This window comes from Actinia tenebrosa, unplaced genomic scaffold (assembly GCF_029948245.1).
Source record: "Actinia tenebrosa isolate PJP-AT-01 unplaced genomic scaffold, QUT_ActTen_1.0 PGA_scaffold4__44_contigs__length_22323623, whole genome shotgun sequence".
Classification (NCBI taxonomy): Eukaryota; Metazoa; Cnidaria; class Anthozoa; order Actiniaria; family Actiniidae; genus Actinia; species Actinia tenebrosa.
Window position 1 is genome coordinate 8,811,487 of NW_028292581.1, and position 23,377 is coordinate 8,834,863.

At 39.8% G+C, this 23,377-nt stretch overlaps 4 protein-coding genes across 4 annotated transcripts; 1 reads left to right on the top strand and 3 right to left on the bottom strand.

Moving 5' to 3' along the window:
- Positions 1-1,539: 1,539 nt before the first annotated feature.
- LOC148906976 (uncharacterized) lies at positions 1,540-3,224 on the top strand. Its single transcript, XM_089036493.1, has 2 exons — positions 1,540-1,575; positions 1,856-3,224. The coding sequence occupies exons 1-2, from the start codon at positions 1,540-1,542 to the stop codon at positions 2,885-2,887; spliced, it is 1,068 nt and encodes a 355-aa protein (XP_088892619.1). The 3' UTR covers positions 2,888-3,224.
- Positions 3,225-3,589: 365 nt separating this feature from the next.
- LOC148906977 (uncharacterized) lies at positions 3,590-7,680 on the bottom strand. The gene is made up of 4 exons (XM_089036713.1): positions 7,383-7,680; positions 5,701-6,164; positions 4,169-4,308; positions 3,590-4,040 (listed from the first exon to the last, which is right to left on the bottom strand). Exons 2-4 carry the CDS (start codon positions 6,125-6,127, stop codon positions 3,933-3,935), a joined length of 675 nt encoding a protein of 224 aa, XP_088892839.1. The 5' UTR covers positions 6,128-6,164; positions 7,383-7,680; the 3' UTR covers positions 3,590-3,932.
- A 1,767-nt stretch (positions 7,681-9,447) lies between these two features.
- Positions 9,448-22,910, bottom strand: LOC116293247 (uncharacterized). Its single transcript, XM_089037292.1, has 4 exons — positions 22,815-22,910; positions 11,635-12,077; positions 10,052-10,191; positions 9,448-9,982 (listed from the first exon to the last, which is right to left on the bottom strand). Exons 2-4 carry the CDS (start codon positions 12,038-12,040, stop codon positions 9,875-9,877), a joined length of 654 nt encoding a protein of 217 aa, XP_088893418.1. The 5' UTR covers positions 12,041-12,077; positions 22,815-22,910; the 3' UTR covers positions 9,448-9,874.
- Positions 13,483-16,718, bottom strand: LOC148906978 (uncharacterized). The gene is made up of 2 exons (XM_089037056.1): positions 16,057-16,718; positions 13,483-15,864 (listed from the first exon to the last, which is right to left on the bottom strand). Exons 1-2 carry the CDS (start codon positions 16,687-16,689, stop codon positions 13,894-13,896), a joined length of 2,604 nt encoding a protein of 867 aa, XP_088893182.1. The 5' UTR covers positions 16,690-16,718; the 3' UTR covers positions 13,483-13,893.
- Positions 22,911-23,377: the final 467 nt, after the last annotated feature.

A 23,377-nucleotide genomic window follows, 5' to 3' on the forward strand; every position in this document is an offset into this window, starting at 1 on the left:
CAGAGCCCGGAGTACGCTGCATAAGATTGCGATAACTTCCGGCTCCATGTCCGTGGCGTTAACAGGCTCTGGCGTGGCTACTTCGCTTACTGGACCGGGAATAATCGTTGGAGTTCCTTTGGCTAGCGTCGGCGCCGTCTGCGGTATTATTTCGGCTGTTACAACAGGCGTTATGAAACAGTTGTCAAGCAAAATATCCAAGCATGACACGACAATAGCTCTGTCAAGGGCTAAAGTAAATACGATCATTGACCTTGTCTCAAAGGCTTTGCGTGACAGAAAGATAGACAACGCAGAATTCTCGCTTATCTTAGCTGAAGAAGACAAATACGAGAAACTAAAGTCGGACATAAGGAATAAAAAAACAGTCGTAAGAGATCTTTCCGAGGAATCTCGCAAAAAGATCTACCAAGAAGCGAAAGAAGAGCTTCAAAGAAAGCTTGCTCAGTAAACATCTGCTTTGAAAAGAGCGCGACAGGATTTCGTTTACATATCGAACGACAGTCTGGAAATTACGCGTAATCTTATGTCATAATACACGGCATGACCTTATTTAGTAAATTATTACGCGTAATATAAATTATTTAGCGAATTATTACGCGTAATATAAATTATTTGCATGACCTTATTTGGTGAATTATTACGCGTAATTTCTCATCTTATGCCATAAGATTCACTATCTTCTTGGAATCCATCCTAAGAGGGGGTGGTTGGGGTCGATTTCGTGAAATATTTCGTAAATTACGTCAGGGTAATAAGGAATATCCTTATCCAGCCGACAAAACATCCACTCGGCTTTTGTCATATCAGAAACCTCGGGAATAGACTTACCGGTAATTTCAGACAAAAGATAGGGAATAGCTTTGTAATATTTCCCTAGCTTTAATTTTTTCAACGCTTTCCGTAGGCTTTGTGGGGTTGGCTCTTCTAAATGGTCTATGATTTTCTTCTTTACTTCGTTGTCTAAATATACCGGTCGATAACCTTGGATATGACTCATCCAGTCCCTGAAGTATTTTATTCTTTTGTATGGCGTCTTCTTACGACCTCCGTTGGAATAATATTGTTCCCTGGTAGCACAAGGCACGGCATTACGAATATTTTTACCGCACTCGTAACACTGTGCTGACGTGTCGTCTTCTATTTGCATTTTCTTACCACAACAAATATACTTATTTGGTTTAGTAGGTACAAACTTGGGTTTCAAGCACTTTACACAGAAATCATAAACAAACTCTTTACATTCTTCGCACTCCATATATAGACTAATATATTTGCGCTGTTGCCCCCAACCACACTTGGAGTGGGGATTGTCCGTAGGTGGATTTTTGACACGGGTCTTGCCCGTGTTGAGATTGCGCTGGAACCCCCATTCCCTATACTACTAGGGTCGCCTTAATCCCTATCATCATATTCGTTTAACTCAGGAAGTCAAAAAAGATATTATAACGTGGTGTCAATTTCTAGACGCCTACAACGGCAAATCGTTTTTTCTGGGGGAAAAATGGGAGACGTCTTCTACCCTCGAACTATACACAGATGCCGCGGCATCACTTGGTTACGGGGCTATCTTTGGTAAGCATTGGTTTTGCGGCGCTTGGCCGGCTTCTTGGAAATCCTTTAACATCGCATTTCTAGAATTTTTTCCTATTGTTATTGCCATACATATCTGGGGGTCAAATATGGCTAATAAGTGTGTTACGTTTTTCACTGACAACGCAGCGGTGGTTGAAATCATTAATCGACAGACCTCAAAAGATAAGATAATTATGATGTTGACACGTGACTTTGTATTAAGTTGTTTACGCCATAATATCTTATTTCGAGCACAACATGTGCCAGGTTTAAGTAATAGTCGTGCCGATTTAATTTCCCGCTTACAGGTAGACAAATTCAAACAGCTCATGCCCGACGCGGACGAGTGCGCTACGGCGATACCCGCGAACCTTCTGCCGGAGAGTTGGTCTCTAACTTAGGTGTTCTCTTACGCTCGGCTTTGTCTGAGGGCTCTCGTGCTTCTTATCGGCGAGCTTGGTCGGTTTTTAGTACTTTTCACCAGAGATTCTACGGATCTCCTCAACCAAATTTACCTCTAAAGCCCGATGTAATAGCTTTGTTTATTTCATACCTTTCGGCTAAGAAATTGGCTTGTTCCACTATTTCATCATATTTATCCGCGATCGGATATTTACACAAGCTGCAAGGGCTTCAAGATCCGACAAGAGCATTTTTAATTCAAAAGCTCGTGACAGCTTTAAATCGTCGGCGTCCGTTTGATGTACGGTTGCCAATCACTCGCCCACTGCTCCACGACTTAGTACAGGCCCTCAGACATACCAACTCTTCTGCATTTCAAAGAGTCCTCTATTCTGCTATGTTTTTGCTAGCCTTTTACGGGTTTTTCCGTGTAGGAGAGTTAGCTGCCAAGAGTGCACAGTCTAGAGACACGGTTGTTCAATTTAATGCTTTATCTTTCCTGATGACCCAAGGTAACCTCCACTCAGCTAAGATTACCATCATTGATTACAAACATAACACGAGGCGCCGGCCTTTTGACGTGTTAATCGATCGTGAAGATTCCCAGCCATTCTGTCCCGTCAAATCTCTCTCACAATATTGTCATCTTAGAGGAGGGCTGGCGGGGCCACTTTTTTGCCATCAAGATGGAAGTCCAGTTACGGTGTCACAGTTTAACACCGATCTTAAAAGGTGTTTGATATTCTGTGGCCTCGACCCAGAGCGGTACAAGAGCCACAGCTTTCGCATCGGCGCCGCCTGCCACGCTGCTGACAATGGCTTCTCTGATGCCCAAATACGTACTCTGGGCCGTTGGAAATCCGACGCTTTTAAAATTTATCTTAGGTCACCTACTGCTCAGGCCAATTGAATTTCAAACATGTTCACGCGTCCGCTTGATGACACAGGTAGGGTCAGTCAGGGGCTGCTTATCTGTGTTATCGCCAACGGATATATCGTGTTACATATGTTATATTTAAGTAGAGTATTTGGCACGCAATTAACGCACACGATAAATCTCTGGCTCTTGAAGTTGGTTAGACATGGGCTACTTCTTCAAGGGTCAATCTCTTGTATAATTTAATGGGTCAGTCAAGGGCTGTTTATCTGTTTGTTTGTTTTTTTTATCTGAATCGGATATTTCGTGTTATATATACTATATCATATTTAGGTAGATTGCTTTAGCAGGCAAGGAACGCATGCGCTAAATCTCTGGCTCGTGAAGTTGGTTAGACAGGGGCTACTTCTTCACAGGTCAATCTCTGGTCCAGTTATGTGGTTTAATTTTAACTCTCTCTTTCCTTGTCCGCACCTTGCATCGCGCCTTGGTGGGGCCGCCACAGTATGTGGCTTGTGGCGTGTTTATTCTCGCCCCACCTTTGCCGAAGACATAGCTTCTTTGGGTTTTGGTATTTTGTACGATTATAGAGGTTTATTGATTATTAAACTTGCCACTAGCGTGGCCAAAATTATTCCAAAACCAATGTCTCCTGTCTTCTCTTTCGCAAACTAGTGCGTCGCGATGCAAGGCTTGGACGGTAGTTAACTTTAGTCTAAATAAATTTACAGAATGTTTCGACATAAAAGTAGTTATGTCATTTATGTCTTCATTTGGCGTCCCTATATCTGACACATGGTGACAAGAGGACACTATTAAAATAGGGTATACAATAATCATTACACATGGTCTACTAAATTTTGACGTATCTCTCATGCACCTAACGGCATCAGAAACCTTCCTAGTTTCTTTTAACGGTTTCAAAATAAGATAGAATAAAATGCTGATTATATAACTGGCAGAAAAACGATAAAAATCCATTACGTATTGCTACTCTACTATCAAGCTAGACTGTAAACGAACTTGCTGAAAATTAGCGAACAAGGTTTAGTTACCATGTGACAACCATGTGACAACCTCAATTGACTCTTTGTATGCGTTGAACGTGGTCAATCTCCCTCGCCAGCTGACACAAGGCGCAATAGAAGCAGAAGTTAATTGTCAGGTGGTCATTGCATAGTGATCCCTAACGAATGAATGCATATAAAAATTATATATGAATTAATAAACCTCGCGTAGTGGTTAGATAACGCTGAACAAGGATTTTGAGAATCCGCAATAGAGGTTTTACACAGATCACTTTAACATACATACCTTGAAGTTTTGCTCAGCTCTGAATTTTATCCTGAGGCTAAGAAGAGGAAAAGGGCAACAACAGACGAAGCATCTGCCCTCTCCTAGACGCTGAGAAATGTCACACAACAAATTAGTTCTGCAGAAAATCGCATACCAACCTTAAACAAAGAAAAGAAATCGTGATAAATAATTGATTTCAAAACAGGTCAACTGTCAGAGCTAGCCCTGTGACGCCCTCCCCTTAACCCTACTTGTACCATGTCCTCTTTGCCCTGTACCCTGTGTCCTATACATTACATCTCTCCCCTGTCCATTGTACCCACTGTGACCCTGTCCCTTGTACACAACTGTTAACCTGTCCATTGTACCCACTGTGACCCTGTCCCTTGTACACAACTGTGTCCCTGTCCCTCGTACCCACTGTGACCCTGTCCCTTGTACCCAACTGTGACCCTGTCCCTCGTACCCACTGTCACCCTGTCCCTTGTACCCACTGTGACCCTGTCCCTTGTACACAACTGTTAACCTGTCCATTGTACCCACTGTGACCCTGTCCCTTGTACACAACTGTGACCCTGTCCCTTGTACCCAACTGTGACCCTGTCCCTCGTACCCACTGTGACCCTGTCCCTTGTACCCACTGTGACCCTGTCACTTGTACACAACTGTTAACCTGTCCATTGTACCCACTGTGACCCTGTCCCTTGTACACAACTGTGACCCTGTCCATTGTACCCACTGTGACCCTATCCCTTGTACACAACTGTGACCCTGTCCATTGTACCCATTGTGACCCGGTCCCTTGTACACAACTGTGTCCCTGTCCGTTGTACCCACTGTGACCCTGTCCCTTGTACCCAACTGACACCCTCTCCCTCGTGCCCACTATGACCCTGTGCCTCGTACCCACTGTGACCCTGTCCCTTGTACACAACTGTGTCCCTGTCCCTTGTACCCACTGTGACCCTGTGCCCATTACCCGTGTATCCTGTACCATGCACATGTGCCCTGTATCCTCCTCCTGTACCATGTGCTCTGTATCCTCATCCTGTACCCTGTGCTCTGTATCCTCCATCCTTTACCCTGTGCCCTGTATCCTCTATCCTGTACCCTGTGCCCTGTATCCTCATCCTATTCCCCGTTGCCCTATATCTCCCATCCTATACCCTGTGCCCTATATCCTCCATCTTGTACCCTGTGCCCTATATCCTCCATCCTGTACTCTGTGCCCTATATCCTCCATCCTGTACACTGTGCCCTATATCCTCCATCCTGTGCCCTGTGCTGTGCCCTATATCCTCCATCCCGTAACCTGTGCCCTGTATCCTCCATCCTGTACCCTGTGCCCTGTATCCTCATCCTGTACCCTGTGCCCTGTATCCTTCATCCTGTACCCTGTGCCCTGTATCCTTCATCCTGTACCATGTGCCCTGTGCCCTGTATCGTCCATCCTGTACCATGTGCCCTGTATCGTCCATCCTGTACCAGTGTATTCTCGTGCTGTATTATGTGCCTTGTGCCCAGCACAGAATTAAAGTTTTTACACTTACAAGTGCCACAGTCGTCAAAGCAGCCACACAATCCCGTACTCCACTCTCGTGGGGCAGCACGGGCAGTAACAGGCTGCTGGTTGATCATTACCACGTTTGTATTGCTGGTAGTTTGGGAATGCATTGGTGCCATTTGACCTTGCTGCATCATCATTGGTTGACCTTGCTGCATCATTGGCTGACCTGGCTGCATCGTTATTGGCTGACCTTGCTGCATCATTGGTTGGCCTTGCTGCATCATTGGTTGACCTTGCTGCATCATTGGCTGACCTTGCTGCATCATTGGCTGACCTTGCTGCATCATTGGCTGACCTTGCTGCATCATGGGCGGAACCTGAATGGGGTATTGTTCTGGAGAAGACTGCTGATAATCAGGTGGCGCCTGTGACTTTGGCTCTTCCGTTGTTGTCGTCTGTGGTTCACTCATTGTTAGCTCTCTTGACTGATAAACGACGCGACTGTAACTGATGGAGAAGGAGAAAAAGAAAAAGAAAAAAAGAAGAACAGAAAGAAGAAGAAGGAGAAGTTCGAAAACGAAAAGAAAAAGAAAAACAAGAAGATGATGCAAGTAGGAAAAGGAAAAAAGCTGTAGTTTGATTTCAACAAAAGTTTCTTTCTTTTGCAAGTTAAACTTGCTTTCGTCCGACGCATGCGCAAGGTAATGTTTCTCTCTAAGGATCAATCTGGTACCCGTACCCGGAGCCTTTATTTCTTACTGCGCTAAGAAACAAAGGCTCTGGATACGAGATTGTCTAAGGAGAAACTTCGAAACTCAGTAAGAACTTCAACAAAAGAGTCATAATTAAAGCTATAGAAGCTTTTCAGTCCCACGATTTTCGATTTTTTTAAAAACGTTTTTGAATTAATAGCAATCAATTCAAAAGTAAAAGAGTTTTCTCAAAACTTCACACACCAGAGAAACTGAAGTTGGCTTATACTGCGTTTAAAATTAAAGTGCAAGACTTTGCCAAAGTATTTCGGCTCGCTCGCGCAAAAAAAACTCCAAAATGTAGTCTGTTACTAACAATTTTCTTTCAATAATATTTCCACTACACACCCATGCATGGTGTATTTTAAGGAATTTAGTAACGTATTAATGACTATAAGAAAAACTTGTTGACTTCTTAACTTCGTTTGCTGTTTTATTCATAAAGCGGCTATTAGTTAGTTTTAATTTAACCACATTGTAGACGGCACACATTATTATTCCAACAACTTAAACATTGAATTTCGTTTGAAAGTATCGAAGCCATAAAACTAGTATTTTAATGAAATGTGTTTTTTCCACGAAAAGAGACCATGAATGCATGCCAAAACACGAGGGACCGGTAATCAATCTAGATGGTAGTTGATTATATTTTTCTCCGGACAAGCATTGTTTAGTCTTCCAATTGATCAAAAAAACTAATTGTAAATAGCGATGGTTCTAACGATAAATTGTATCTGGTAGCTCTGATTGTGGAACCAATTCCATGCAAGGGAACTTAGAGACTCTGAGATGTCCGAGACTGACACCAGTATAGATTGCTTCCTCTTTCACTTTCAACTAATACTTTAACGAAAACATCCCATGGGAGTTGTATAAAGCCAACCGCGTGTAGTTACTCCAGCTAGCAAGGCGTATTTTAGTCATCTTTGCCAATGCAGAATTCAAAGGAAGACTTTGGAATACTCAAAAATACCTTCAAAGTGTTTTTTCCCCAGGCTTGACAACGACGATCTGTTAGTGCTTGTTTCGGAACTCGATCCTCAACCGCCCCTGGAATATTTGGGGCAGCGTGCTTTGTTATAAACTTTACTCTGGCCTTTTCAACTCAACTTTGAGGAGAGGGCATGGGCGGCGCCGGCTGGAAAACCTTTGAACATCCGTGTCACACCAAATTTGGCGGTAGGGAGAATGACGTTGACCCAGACATTTACTTATTGATTCATTTACGCAACCAACCACAAGCAATTCTGGTAGTTTAGTAGTGGGTCTCATGGATTTAAATATAGTTTTATTTATTTTACTAAGATCAAAGTATTAGTAGGGGATTTGGCTCTTAGAAGGATCAGACGTATTTTACCTATGGATAAGCTAATAATTATAAATAAGGCATTTCAGTATTCTTCTTCATTTAGATTATTGTGGCCCTCTTCTTTTAGAAGTAGGAAAATTACAAAGCGACCGTTAAGATAACGCCAATATTATATTCTCGGCGGAACACTATTAGGTCAGTGGGAAATCTGTCCCATATGAACTATTACTAAGTATCGCTAACGTGTCTATTTAAAAGCAGAGACAAATATATCAGTCTCTTCAGTGTACTACTGTATAAATGCTTATTTGGTAGTGCGGGGTCTTCATATATTAGAAATCTTTGCAATTTTAGGAAAACCAAATATAATTTAAGAGGTGATGGCTATATCCTCAAACTCCCTAAATATAATTTGCAATGGAAGAGTCCTTTAGCTATATGTTGCAGCTAGTTTCTGGAATTGGCTTCCTTCAAATATTCACAAGTCGAATGATCTTGGTAATATTAAAAGTAATCTAAGGAAGTTATGATTATGTTTTTATAGAAATAGCATATTCCCCCTAATACGTTATTATAATATTTCAGTTACTTCACTTTAAAATATTTTGAAGTGTCATTTTACTGCACTTTATTTGACAGGTTACCACAAGATCGGAATTCAGATTTGGAATTCGAAAGTCACAAAATCGAGTCTGCAAAGGAGAACGAATACATACAATTTACGAAAAAAAAGGTAATTCCTCTTGTTCTTGGAAAAGGTATGTTGCAATAAGGTAATAAGTTAGGAAGAGGCAGAGGGAAGCAGAGAAAGGCAGACAGAGGGATGAGACAAACGAAAGTCACCCGTAATAGAATAAATTATCAGAATAATATTGCACAGGAAGTAAATAACTACAACGCCGGCCGTTGTGCTGCTCTTTCAGCAGAGAGTGTTTGAGTTGACCTCTATGGATGGACGCCTTCATCCATCAAGATCCGAAATTACACTAAAAACTGTAAATACTTCATTAAAAGAATTTCAAAGATGAATTAAGAGTTAACTGTTATCCATTATGTCTTGTATTGGTTTTCTGTTGGTCGCTATCCATAACATAATACAAGCTAGAGCAATGTATACTAACGAATAAATCTTTCCAAGCACGCCCTAATTTATAATCGCATGCAAGATTCCTAAAAACGTCTCAGTATTAAAAAATCATCAAACGAATTTTACTAATTCGAAGGAAGGAAGGAAGGAAGGAAGGACACGAAAAATAAATAAAAATAAATTATTGCCATTCAATATTGTCCCATATGGCACCTCATAAATTTCTTGGTAACCCAATACATTTTCAATACAACAAACCCTTTAATGTTCTGAACACGCAAAATACTTGGAATGAAGAGTTAATCATTATTGTACCGATAAAAGCAGGCAGGGTATATTCAAATGAAGAACGTTTCATTTTGGGATAGTTTTGTGATTGGTTACCCTCCAAAATGAAACTTTTGGAAGAGGGGTGGGATGGGGAGGTTTTTTTGGTGATGTGGCATGACAAAGGAACAGCTCATCGAGCAACAGCCAGTGACTTTCTCAGCCCGTGGGGGGAAGGGATCATTGAAAGATTTAGTGCGCCGACCCAGACCTTATTTACTTGCTTCATGAACTTGAACTCCCTTCTTTTTTCTATATTCATTTAGATTAATTCACTACAAAAATCACAGTTGAAATACAAAAGAACACGATCGATTATATGTGATAAACCACAGGAGGTCCAAGTGTTTTTGTGTTTGTGAATGGAATAACATTGAAAGGTTATATTACAGTCAAGGACACTATAATGCATTTATAAGTAGTTATATCATTTATGTCTTCATTTAGCGTCCCTATATCTGACGCATGGTGACAAGAAGACACTAACAGGCTATACAATAATCATTACACATGGTCTACTCGTAAATTTTGACGTATTTCTCATGCACCGAACGGCATCAGAAACCTTCCTATAGTTTCTTTTAACGGTTTCAAAATAAGATAGAATAAAATGCTGATTATATAACTGGCAGAAAAACGATAAAAATTCATTACGTATTACTACTCTACTATCAAGCTCGGTTGTAAACGATAATTTCTGAAAATTAGCGAATACCGTTTAGTTACCATGAGATTTACAACCTCAATTGACTCTTTGTATGCGTTGAACGTGGTCAATCTCCCTCGCCAGCTGACACAAGGCGCAAAGGTAGCAGCAGTCAACCGTCAAGTAGTCATTGCACAGTGATCCCTAACGAATGTATATTAAAATTATATACGAATTAATAAACCTCGTGGAGCGGTTAGATAACATTCATACCTTGATGTTTTGCTCAGCTCTGAATTTTATCCTGAGGCTAAGAAGAGCACAGGGACAACAACAGACGAAGCATCTGCCCTCTCCTAGACGTTGAGAAAGGTCACACAATAAATATTGTCCACAGAAAATCGCATACCAACCTTAAACGAAGAAAAAAACTCGTGATAAATAATTGGTTTCAAAACAGGTCAACTGTCAGAGCTAGCCCTGAGCCCTGTAACGCCCTCCCCTGAACCCTACTCGAACCATGTCCTCTGTGCCCTGTACCCTGTGTCCTATACATTATGACCTGTACACCCGTCCCCTGTCCCTTGTACCCAACTGAGACCTTGTTCCTTGTACTTACTGTGACCCTGTCCCTTGTAACCAACTGAGACCCTGTCCCTTGTACACAACTGTGACCCTGTCCCTTGTACGCACTGTGACCCTGTTCCTTGTACCCAACTGAGACACTATCCCTTGTACCTAGTGTGACCCTGTCCCTTGTACACAACTGTAACCCTGTCCCTTGTACCTACTGTGACCCTGTCCCTTGTACCTACTGTGTCCCTGTCCCTTGTACACAACTGAGACCCTGTCCCTTGTACCCACTGTGACTCTGTCCCTTTACCTACTTTGACCCTGTTCCTTGTACCTACTGTGTCCCTGTCCCTTGTACCTACTGTGACCCTGTCCCTTGTACCTACTGTGTCCCTGTCCCTTGTACACAACTGTGACCCTGTCCCTTGTACCTACTGTGACCCTGTCCCTTGTCCCTTGTACTGTGCCCTGCGCTTTGTGCCTTTTTATCCTTTATCCTGTATCATGTGCCCTATATCCTTCATCCTGTACACGGTGTCCTATATCCTTTATCCTGTATCATGTGCCCTATATCCTTCATCCTGTATCAAGTGCCCTATATCCTTCATCCTGTACCCTGTGCACCCTTATCCTTCATCCTGTATCATGTGCCCCATATCCTTCATCCTGTACAGTGTGCCCTATATTCTCCATCCTGTACCCTGTACCCAGTGCCCTATATCCTTCATCCTGTATCATGTGCCCTATATCCTTCATCCTGTACCCTATGTCCTCCATCTTGTACCCTGTGCCCTATATCCTCCATCATGTACACTGTGCACTATATCCTTCGTCCTGTACCCTGTGCCCTATATCCTCCATCCTTTACATCCTTTACTGTGTCCCTGTCCCTTGTACATACTGTGACCCTGTCCCTTGTACTTACTGTGTCCCTATCCCTTGTACACAACTGTGACCCTGTCCCTTGTACCTACTGTGACCCTGTCCTTTGTCGCTTGTACTGTGCCCTGTGCTTTGTGCCCTATATCCTTCATCCTGTACCCTGTGCCTTATATCCTCCATCCTGTACCCTGTACCCTGTGCCCTATGTCCTCCATCCTTTAACATGTGCCCTATATCCTTCATCGTGTACCCTGTGCCTTGTATCTTACATCGTGTACCATGTGCCCTGTGCCCTGTGCCCTGTCCCCTGTGCCCTGTACCCTACATCCTGTACCATGTGTATTCTCGTCCTGTATCATGTGCCTTGTTTCCCAGTACAGAAAGAACGTTTTTACACTTACAAGTGCCACAGTCGTCAAAGCAGCCACACAATCCCGTACTCCACTCTCTTGGGGCAACACGGGCAGAAACAGGCTGCTGGTTGATCATTATCACGTTTGTATTGCTGGTAGTTTGAGAATGCATTGGTGCCATTTGACCTTGCTGCATCATCATTGGTTGACCTTGGTGCATCAATTGCTGACCTGGCTGCATCATTGGTTGACCTTGCTGCATCATTGGATGACCTTGCTGCATCATTGGCTGACCTGGCTGCGTCATTATTGGCTGACCTTGCTGCATCATTGGCTGACCTTGCTGCATCATGGGCGGAGACTGAATGGGGTATTGTTCTGGAGAAGACTGCTGATAATCAGGTGGCGCTTGTGACTTTGGATCTTCCGTTGTTGTCGTCTGTGGTTCACTCATTGTTGGCTCTCTTGACTGATGAACGCCGCGACTGTAACTAATGGAGAAGGAGAAAAAGAAAAGGAAAAAAAGAATAACAGAAAGAAGAAGAAGAAGTTCGAAAACGAAAAGAAAAAGGAAAACAAGAAGATGATGCAAGGAGGAAATTTCGTCGAGCATGCGCAGTAAGAAACAAAGGCTCTGGGTACGAGATTGTCTAAGGAGAAGCTTCCAGGATAATGCGCTTCGAAACTCAGTAAGAACTTCAACAAAAGAGTCATAATTAAAGCTATAGAAGCTTTTCAGTCCCACGATTTTAGATTTTTTTAAAAAACGTTTTTGAATTAATAACAATCAATTCAAAAGTAAAAGAGTATTCTTAAAACTTCGCACACCATAGAAACTGAAGTTGGCTTATACTGCTGTTAAAATTAAAGTGCAAGACTTTGCCAAAGTATTCCGGCTCGCTCGCGTAATAAAATACCCAAAATGTAGTCTGTTACTAACAATTTTCTTTCAATATTTCCACTACACACCCATGCATGGTGTATTTTAAGGAATTTAGTAACGTATTAAGAGAAGATGTCTGTAAAAACCAGACAATCGTGACAAAGCTCAAAATATAGATTTTGCTCATATTTTAACCATAGATAGACCATAACATGAAACAAATCATGAGGTATTTTGTTTGAAAAAAAATTGCATTTTTTACGAGAAAATCGCGAAAAATGAAATTTCGTCAAATCGCTGCTTTGAGACGGTCAGATTTTAAGTCAACTTTGGTGGCCTCGTGTGGCAAACTTAAATACTCTTATGACTTCAAACCTTCTTAAAATTGTTAATTGATATCTTAAGTTTAGTCCAAAGGCTTTATAAAAATTTCTAGCTACTTTTTGATATTATTTTAAATTTATTTTAAAGTTATACTTTACGCCTTATGAAAAATAGTGTAAAAACAAAAAAATATTTTACTATGTGCTACCCAAAATTATTCAATAATATTTCGTATACTTAAAGTCAAGATATTAAATATATGACTATGAAAAAAACAGCTTGGGTAAATGTGATGGAGCGAAGTTATGGAGCTTCGAACTTTCGCAAAATCGTGCTTCGGTCTAAGGTCTACGGTCGCCTAAGATCTGTCAAATCGTCAAATCGTCAAGTCGCAACTAACAATTTGCATCAACAATCACGGGTTTTTTTCTTTTGCCGGCAAACTGTCTTTAAATCAAAACAACAAAAACAAAAACATATTTTGCCATTAAATTTCGTAGATTTCAACAACTTGTAGCTATAAATCTTGTAATTTATATAGTTCATATTTAGCCCGCCAGCGCTGGATAATTTATGCACAGGACTTCGATTAAATTGTAAACACTTTTTAAATTGCGGTTTTCCTTGTATTTGCTGTCTTATTAAAAATATATTAGTTTGATTTCTTTAGGGAATATGTGGACGATAAATTCGCCAATTTTCTAAAAAATATATATAAGCTTCGAAAGAACCAAACCCGACATTTGTTGATCGACACTAAGATAAGGATGGCGGCATAATTAACATGTAATTGCATTTGCGTTCCTACAAGGCCCCTTTAATGTACACCCCGAGAACGAGAAGGTATAGGGCGTGCACGCGGGTGAGGGATTTGACTACCCTCTCAGGTAAAATGCTACAAACATAGGGACTACATTTCCCTTATATATTTTAGCATTGGATTCAGATTACTTTTATTGGAGTGATCATGCGGATTCTACTTTATGGTAGCTAGCTTCGATCTTGTAATAATTGCGAATAACCAGAACCTGTATTCTTTTTTTTCTAATAACGTCACTTCCTTACATACCTGAAAACGGACGTGCTATCAGTTGACAACTTTAAATATTAGACGTTGAACAACTACAGGTGGCGACCAATTTCTCGAGAAGATCAACATATGGCTTCTTTCGCTTTATTTTAATAGAAGATATGTCCAGTTCCAACGAGGTACACATATCTTGTAACATTGTAATGGAAAAGTTTGATAGTTTTGACTGAGATGCCATTTTGCAAATGTCGTATGCTTGAAACATAATTGGATGTTGAACAGCTACCTCGTACATTACTTTCTTTCTTAATTCTTGTAGCTCATTTTCCACGTCTAGTTGGTGTCGTTCTAATTCTGAATCATCATCCCCATCATGGATGTCGACTTTTTTCTTTGCCGCTACGCGCGAGAAAAAACTAGATATCTGTTGTGGTGTCAAAAACTCGTTCTTCCCAAACAAACGAGCACCGTCCTTATTTCTAGCTGTCCTCATCGCCTTTGAAACGGTTGACGGGTTGGCTTTTTGACCTGTCCGTTCTCCTGTTTGAAAAACTTTGATCAGGTAATTTCTTTGGCTGTCGGTGAACCTCTTTTTTTTAGCTGTCGTCTTAAGTGCCCAGCCCATCGGTAGTGCTTTTGCATTATCCAGTGGTTGGTTCATTTCTTTACCGGATTCAGAAATAGTACTAGCTCCATGTTCCAATTTGTTTGCGTATAGGTTCATCGCCTTATCGTACAGTGTTTCATGCTCTATCACGTATTTGTGTCGTTCTAGATCGAGATGGTTTTCCAGAGAATGGTATCTCTGAAATGACCGTATGCACCCCTCCTCAGGACAGGAATACAACATTTCGTTATCATCTTTTTCTTTTTCATCATCATCACCTTCAGAAGCAGCTTCGACATCTTTGTCATCACCTTTCCCTCCATCGGCTTTTTTGGTTATCTTTGTTCTTAAAAGGGAATTCTTTCTTGCCTTGATTGCAACGAATGCGCCTGTTGGGCTTTCGTTTACTGAGATTTTGTTCAGCTCAGGCAAGTTTTTGGGTAAGTCGAAACTACTCCATTGCAAGAATTTCCCAGGTCCAACTCCGTACGCCCTCCAAACTTTGATTCCTTCAGTGTCGTATTCAATATTGTTAATGAGACTCACGCCTTCCCATTTTACTTTTAAGTTTACAGAGGGTTGCGGGCCACAAAGCGCTACTACTACACCACTTATGCCACCACAAGATTCTATTGCGCTCTTCATTTGTTCAGCGGTTTCGATATCGTTGCCTGCATTTAAATACATTTTCATATGATTCTTGATCAATGCCGCCTTACGATCGCAACTTCCTTTTCCACCTTGTGGATCTGAGAAATCGATGCGTCTAAGAGAGATATTATGCTTCATAGCTACTTGGTGAATAAGAAGCAGAGTTGATGCTGAATGATAACATCCAGCATTGTCTTCTTTTAAATACACGCTTTTCACAACTGGTTTGACGTTTTTCAACTCTTTAAGTATGTCATCGAAAATAGCCAAAATTGCAGAGCTTTCCTGATTGCAAGATTGGAATGGATGAACAAATGTCAGCATTTGCATTTCACCATCAGCACTCTTTCGAATAGCCACGGTAAGGTGCCAAGAGATTCCCCTCTTACCGAACCAGTCTCTTTGATTTTCTCGGTACTTCCTTGGCAAGAATTTCATTGCCCAATCTGATACTAGCAGAACAGAGTGTTGATCTAAGGTCTCAAGAATTTCTTGTCTCGCGGAATCTTGGTTCACGTTTCTAAGGAGATGAGCTTTCCAAGCACTGATACTATGTACTGACGTTGACACTATATACTCCATTTCTTCTCTTTCTTCCTTAGAACACTCGGCTTTTGCAAGAACTACCTGTAGTTCATCCATAGCAGCAGTTAGAAGATGGCATCTGTCACACTGCATATTGTGCTCATGATCACAATCACTAGTAAAATCGTCATCATCTGGGTCACTGAGTGCAAAAGTTCTACAATGATCGGCGACCATTGAACTTTTTGAAACGTGGACCTATGAAGAAAGAAAAACCAAATAATTAAGAATAAAACAAATAACACTATACAAAAGGCGTAGTCATCGTCCCGTCTGTATGTTGAATTTTCTCGCGTACACATGATGTAAGTTGATTTTACTCTAGTCTCGGAAAAGGCGTCTTCTGTTGCTTTAAGGTTTTTTCGTATAGTTATTTCAAATTTGCTTTACCTTGTAATCACATTTAAGGTATCGTTTGGCAAGTTTAAATCTGTCACTTAAATCTTTGGTCCAAGTAAGGCCCTTTCCACATTCATCTCCAAGTTTATCGATCACATTTTGTAGGTCGTCAAAAGCATCTGCTCCAACTGCAGAAAAATAGTCTAAACCTTGCAGAGACTTGCGGGTGGATGCCGAGCACACGTTAAGGACTCTCCACAAGGTGCTGCGGCTCATTGGCTCAAATCCTATTTCACTACAGTAGCCTTGATACTTTCGGATTATCTGCTCTGGTATCAATGTTCGAACAACATTGGGGATCCTTATTTCTGCATCACAAGAAAGCCTAAGTGTCTTTTCTCCAAAAGGCAAATCTTGCACTATGTGAGTGCTCGTTATAAATGAAAGAAAGTGATCGAGTTTCTCTTTTTTCACACACATCCTAGTGTTATTCACAGGTGGCAGTGCTGTGCCTCGGCCATGCAATAATATGTGATGCCTAGCAATGTCATAGCGATATTTAGTTAAGGTTGGTATCCACCTAAGCAAATCTTTAAAGCCAACCTTATCAGCCATTATAGATAGTATCTGGCGACGAGAACTCCAGTGTTCTGCGTTATTATAACATTCAGACAGGGCCTCCATTAATGAGCAATCAACGTTAGAACCTTCAAACTTTTTTTATCTAAGTGATTAAACAGCTGGGCTGATTCTCCTGGGGCAATTTCCTCGAGACACGTATGAACCACTTGTTGCGCCTTTCGTAGATGCAATCTTTTAGTACGCTCCGACGCAAAATCCCATGGAATCGTCAGAGTATTTCGGACGGGACTTATGTCTCTGGAACTAAGATATTCATTTAATTTTGCTCGCGGAGATTCTTCTGCAACAGGAGTAAACAAAAGTGACTCTTGGCTTGGCTTGTAAAGGCTTTTTGGAGTATCTGGACTAAAGCATTCATTATCATCTATTTGAGAGAGTGCTGGACTTGCAAATACTGGTCCTAAAGACACCTCTTCGTCTTTGTTTTCTTCCTAAAGATAGAAACAACCAAAATTATCAGTTCTACTGCTCATTATTTTTTTGGCATAGGCATTCTGATTATCCCTTCTTCTCTAAATCTTTTTTTACAAACAAACAAACAAACAATTGTATGTGTGAATAAAACTATGCCGTTTCAGAGTTTTAATTGAATTGAGAAACAATAACCTCAGGCGAATGGTTGGGATGCCTGTGTTTGTATCGCCATCATATACTAATCGACGGCGCAGGGAGGGAGGGGCTGAGGGACTAAATGAATGCCTTAGATTGATTATCGCATTTATCAGCCGATTACATCAATATACAATCCATACCAGTTTCAGATTACTCATTTCAATGGTGACTTCAGTTTCATGATTATCGTCCTCTTCTTTTTCCATTTCCCTTAGCAGTTTTCTACAGTTGACGCAGACACCTGACAAAAACCAGTACTAGACTGAGCGACTGAATCAATGTATTAAATCAAGAGAAAATGAACTAAGAGAAGGAATCCCCGTGCACCATCATGTGCACACTTTGACGCTATTTTTAGAATCATTGATGCTATTTTTAACTCGTTACCATGCCCGCGCGATAATCATGCTTCCCTTTAATGCCTCGTTTTAGGACACGAAAAGCGCCATATTTCGCTACGTTCACAACAAAAACACAGGCTTTTGATTACTGCAAGACTGGAAGCCGCCTACCCTCAAGAAATCAACCAATCAGGTTCTTCGCTCAAAATATTTCCAAGCTAAAAATAGCATCAAACTGTGCACATGATGGTTACAAGGCTATATAGGTAGGATTCCTTCTCTTAGTTCATATTCTCTTGATTAAATAGAATCGACAAAAATATGTTACCTGAGCCAGGTTGAACAAAAACGCCAGTCTTCTTTAAGATAAATTGCGCATCTCTTTTACCGATTCCCCTTCCACCCTTCGGCCACTTTCTTTTGCCTTTTCCATGACTAGAGATTTGCACGGGTACTCTACACCTTGTAATAAGCTTCCTTGTCCAACCCAGCCCTAGTTTTCCGCGATGAAGTGCACAAATCGTCCAGGTTTCGATATCTTTGGGACGTGTAAATAATCCAGCTCTACTTAAAATCAGATCTACTTCATTCTCGTGTCCAGAAAATTGAAATAGATTCTCATGACTAGAAATCTCCTTTTTACATGCAACGAAAGGAATCACTTTACAATATTTGTGACGATCTCTTGGATCAGGACCACAGTTCCCTCCAGCAACAGCTTTAAAAAAACAATGTATCTCCATTTTTACACCGAGTTGAACTTGTTAAAAGCCCAAACAACGTAACCATCTAAAAATATTTTGATTTTGCTCTAACTTTTAGTCGGGTAGTCGGAAAACACACATAACATGTCAATGTTAATTAGTCCCCGCCATCCTTATCTTAGTGTCGATCAACAAATGTCGGGTTTGGTTCTTTCGAAGCTTATATATATTTTTTAGAAAATTGGCGAATTTATCGTCCACATATTCCCTAAAGAAATCAAACTAATATATTTTTAATAAGACAGCAAATACAAGGAAAACCGCAATTTAAAAAGTGTTTACAATTTAATCGAAGTCCTGTGCATAAATTATCCAGCGCTGGCGGGCTAAATATGAACTATATAAATTACAAGATTTATAGCTACAAGTTGTTGAAATCTACGAAATTTAATGGCAAAATATGTTTTTGTTTTTGTTGTTTTGATTTAAAGACAGTTTGCCGGCAAAAGAAAAAAACCCGTGATTGTTGATGCAAATTGTTAGTTGCGACTTGACGATTTGACGATTTGACAGATCTTAGGCGACCGTAGACCTTAGACCGAAGCACGATTTTGCGAAAGTTCGAAGCTCCATAACTTCGCTCCATCACATTTACCCAAGCTGTTTTTTTCATAGTCATATATTTAATATCTTGACTTTAAGTATACGAAATATTATTGAATAATTTTGGGTAGCACATAGTAAAATATTTTTTTGTTTTTACACTATTTTTCATAAGGCGTAAAGTATAACTTTAAAATAAATTTAAAATAATATCAAAAAGTAGCTAGAAATTTTTATAAAGCCTTTGGACTAAACTTAAGATATCAATTAACAATTTTAAGAAGGTTTGAAGTCATAAGAGTATTTAAGTTTGCCACACGAGGCCACCAAAGTTGACTTAAAATCTGACCGTCTCAAAGCAGCGATTTGACGAAATTTCATTTTTCGCGATTTTCTCGTAAAAAATGCAATTTTTTTTCAAACAAAATACCTCATGATTTGTTTCATGTTATGGTCTATCTATGGTTAAAATATGAGCAAAATCTATATTTTGAGCTTTGCCACGATTGTCTGGTTTTTACAGACATCTTCTCTTAATGACTATAAGAAAAACTTGTTGACTTCTTAACTTCGTTTGCTGTTTTATTCATAAAGCGGCTATTAGTTAGTTTTAATTTAACCACATTGTAGACGGCACACATTATTATTCCAACAACTTAAACATTGAATTTCGTTTGAAAGTATCGAAGCCATAAAACTAGTATTTTAATGAAATGTGTTTTTTCCACGAAAAGAGACCATGAATGCATGCCAAAACACGAGGGACCGGTAATCAATCTAGATGGTAGTTGATTATATTTTTCTCCGGACAAGCATTGTTTAGTCTTCCAATTGATCAAAAAAACTAATTGTAAATAGCGATGGTTCTAACGATAAATTGTATCTGGTAGCTCTGATTGTGGAACCAATTCCATGCAAGGGAACTTAGAGACTCTGAGATGTCCGAGACTGACACCAGTATAGATTGCTTCCTCTTTCACTTTCAACTAATACTTTAACGAAAACATCCCATGGGAGTTGTATAAAGCCAACCGCGTGTAGTTACTCCAGCTAGCGAGGCGTATTTTAGTCATCTTTGCAAATGCAGAATTCAAAGGAAGACTTTGGAATACTCAAAAATACCTTCAAAGTGTTTTTTCCCCAGGCTTGACAACGACGATCTGTTAGTGCTTGTTTCGGAACTCAATCTCTAACGCTCCTCAAACTTTTGGAGACAGCGTGCTTTGTTACAAACTTTACGATGGCTTGTTTTCAACTTAACTTTGAGGAGAGGGCATGGGCGGCTGGGAAAACTTTGAACTTCCGTGTCAGACCATATTTGGCGGGAGGGAGAATGACGCTGACCCATTTCTTTCTTTCTTTCTTTCTTTCTTTCTTTCTTTCTTTCTTTCTTTCTTTCTTTCTTTCTTTCTTTCTTTCTTTCTTTGCCAAAATCCGGACCGGAACTGGAATTGCAATTCCAAATTGAGTTATTTATCAGTACTACTTTATCAGTGTTTTTAGAAGCTCAACCAACTAAATACTTCATGCATGTTGAAACCAGGTCCTCCACTCCCCCCTTCCAGGTATCCCAGTCAACGCTGCCTACAGCGTCTAGTTTTACTAAGATCAAAGTATATTAGTGGGGGATTTGGCTCTTAGAAGGATCAGACGTATTTTACCTATGGATAAGCTAATAATTATATATAAGGTATTTCAGTGTATTATTGTGGCCCTCTTCTTTTAGAAATAGGAAAATTAGAAAGCGTACGTTTAGATAACGCCAATCAGTATTATATTCTCGGAACACTATTAGGTCAGTGGGAAATCTGTCCCATATGAACTATTACTAAGTATCGCTAACGTGTCTTTTTAAAAGCAGAGACAAATATATCAGTCTCTTCAGTGTACTACTGTATAAATGCTTATTTGGTAGTGCGGGGTCTTCATATATTAGAAATCTTTGCAATTTTAGGAAAACCAAATATGATTTAAGAGGTGATGGCTCAGTGGCGGATCCAGGATTTTTCAAAGGGGGGTTCCGTTTCTTAAACTGTGTATAATTCTCTTTTGTTTAGTCGATGTTTGAAAAAAAAATTGGCTCTAATCACCTAATTTACTATCTAGTAACGGAACTTAAAGGTAAATTAAACATTATAACAGCAAATATCTATCATTTCGTGTTCAACATTATCCTTGTGGATACTTTTAAGCAAAATTTATATAAGACATATTTCTATTACCTAAAAGATCAAACCTTCAAGGGGGGTTCCGTGGAAACCTTCGAACCCCCCCTGGATCCGCCACTGTGGCTATATCCTCGAACTCCCTAAATATAATTTGCAATGGAAGGGTCATTTAGCTATGTTGCCGCTAGTTTCTGGAATGTGCTTCCTTCAAATATTCACAAGTCGAATGATCTTGGTAATATTAAAAGTAATCTAAGGAAGTTATGATTATGTTTTTATAGAAATAGCATATTCCCCCTGATACATTATTATAATATTTCAGTTACTTCACTTAAAAATATTTTGAAGAGTCATTTTACTGCACTTTATTTGACAGGTTACCGCAAGATCGGAGTTTAGATTTGGAATTCGAAAGTCACAAAATCGAGTCTGCAAAGGAGAAACATTCAATTTACGAAAAAAAGGTAATTCCTCTTGTTCTTGGAAAAGGTATGTTGCAATAAGGTAATAAGTTAGGAAGAGGCAGAGGGAAGCAGAGAAAGGCAGAGGGATGAGACAAACGAGGGTCACCCGTAATAGAATAAATTATAGAATAATATTGCACAGGAAGTAAATAACTACAACGCCGGCCGTTGTGCTGCTCTTTCAGCAGAGAGTGTTTGAGTTGAGTTGACCTCTATGGATGGACGCATTCATCCATCAAGATCCGAAATTACACTAAAAACTGTAAATACCGTACTTCATAAGAAATTCAAAGATGAATAAGAGTTAACTGTTATCCATTATGTCTTGTATTGGTTTTCTGTTGGTCGCTATCAATAACATAATACAAGCTAGAACAATGTATACTAACGAATGAGTCTTTCCAAACCTCATGAATATATTTAATGAGGAGAAAACAAAGCAAATCACTAGGTTTGGAAATATGTTCTTAATTTGCATTAAACTTCGTAAACTTTTTCTTTGATTTTCTCCAAGAAATATTCATGAGTTTGAGAAGTAATTTGAAACACTTGAGAGAGTTCTTCCTCCGATTTCCAAACACCTCAAAGTCAGTTAAAAAAACTCGGCTGCTCCTCGTTTTTTCAACTCACTTTTCGGTGTTTGAAAATCGGAGGAAGAACTCTCTAGCGTGTTTGAAATATTAATTCTAAGCACGCCCTAATTTATAATCGCATGCAAGATTCCTAGAAACGTCTCAGTATTAAAAAATCATCAAACGAATTTTACTAATTCGAGTGCAGCAGTACTCTTTTGCTATTTCGTTCATCAATTTCTAGGGATAAAAAAGTCATTTTATATTAACAAGTTGCGTTGATTCTTATTTAATGTTGCTAATCTAGAGATAGGTATGTCAGTATACTGGCTAACTGGTAAAACAGAACCGCTAATCAGTTCTACTAAGGCAATGTAATTTATAGCCCGCTTCACACTAAAACAGAGGTCAAATTTCTTAGGAAAAGAGAAGCCTATTAATGTGAAAATGTTCAGTTTAGTTTATTTTTCTATATTCACTGGATAAGGTTTTATATATCGAATAGCGCTATCCACCCTTCGTACAACAAGGCCCTGATGCTCAGGCTGAAACGAAAACGAAAGCCAATATTTTGTTCTTTTTTACACTCACTCACTCACTCCGCATTAGTTAATCTTTTTCAATTTCTTTTCCTAAAGGCTTTGAATATGGAGGAAGGACAGAGATTTTTGGAAGTATTAATTTCGAGAGTAAAGATTCTTACCTGTAGTTCAAGGAAGCGTTAGCGTCGAGGTTTAGCGTATAAAGCGGAATTAGAATCACGGAACTAAACAAAATATAGATTTTTTTACGGTATGATGCAGATAGGAAAAATTATATAGCGCTAATTGGCCTAGAGCTCATAAGAGCGTCACACCGATTGGTCAATTTGATACACCCCAAAAGAAAGAAAGAAAGAAAGAAAGAAAGAAAGAAAGGAAGGAAGAAAGGAAGGAAGGAAGAAAGGAAGGAAGAAAGGAAGGAAGGAAGGAAGGAAGGAAGGAAGAAAGGAAGGAAGGAAGGAAGGAAGGAAGGAAGGAAGGAAGGAAGGAAGGAAGGAAGGAAGGACACGAAAAATAAATAAAAATAAATTATTGCCATTCAATATTGTCCCATATGGCACCTCATAAATTTCTTGGTAACCCAATACATTTTCAATACACCAAACCCTTTAATGTTCTGAACGCGCAAAATACTTGGAATGAAGAGTTAATCATTATTGTACAGATAAAAGTAGGCAGGGTATATTCAAATGAAGAACGTTTCATTTTGGGATAGTTTTGTGAT

What these genes read in the sequence shown, in the direction of transcription:
- LOC148906976 (XM_089036493.1), top strand. Translation starts at nt 1,540, where the DNA reads ATGCCGCGGCATCACTTGGTTACGGGGCTATCTTTG. An exon ending in TGGTTACGGGGCTATCTTTG is followed by an intron (nt 1,576 to 1,855) that starts GTAAGCATTGGT and finishes TTTAAGTAATAG; the next exon opens with TCGTGCCGATTTAATTTCCC.
- LOC148906977 (XM_089036713.1), bottom strand. Translation starts at nt 6,127, where the DNA reads ATGAGTGAACCACAGACGACAACAACGGAAGAGCCAAAGTCACAGGCG. An exon ending in CTTTGACGACTGTGGCACTT is followed by an intron (nt 4,309 to 5,700) that starts GTAAGTGTAAAA and finishes TCTTTGTTTAAG; the next exon opens with GTTGGTATGCGATTTTCTGC. An exon ending in GAGCTGAGCAAAACTTCAAG is followed by an intron (nt 4,041 to 4,168) that starts GTATGTATGTTA and finishes TTCATTCGTTAG; the next exon opens with GGATCACTATGCAATGACCA.
- LOC116293247 (XM_089037292.1), bottom strand. Translation starts at nt 12,040, where the DNA reads ATGAGTGAACCACAGACGACAACAACGGAAGATCCAAAGTCACAAGCG. An exon ending in CTTTGACGACTGTGGCACTT is followed by an intron (nt 10,192 to 11,634) that starts GTAAGTGTAAAA and finishes TCTTCGTTTAAG; the next exon opens with GTTGGTATGCGATTTTCTGT. An exon ending in GAGCTGAGCAAAACATCAAG is followed by an intron (nt 9,983 to 10,051) that starts GTATGAATGTTA and finishes TACATTCGTTAG; the next exon opens with GGATCACTGTGCAATGACTA.
- LOC148906978 (XM_089037056.1), bottom strand. Translation starts at nt 16,689, where the DNA reads ATGGAGGCCCTGTCTGAATGTTATAATAACGCAGAACACTGGAGTTCT. An exon ending in ACCTTAAATGTGATTACAAG is followed by an intron (nt 15,865 to 16,056) that starts GTAAAGCAAATT and finishes CTTTCTTCATAG; the next exon opens with GTCCACGTTTCAAAAAGTTC.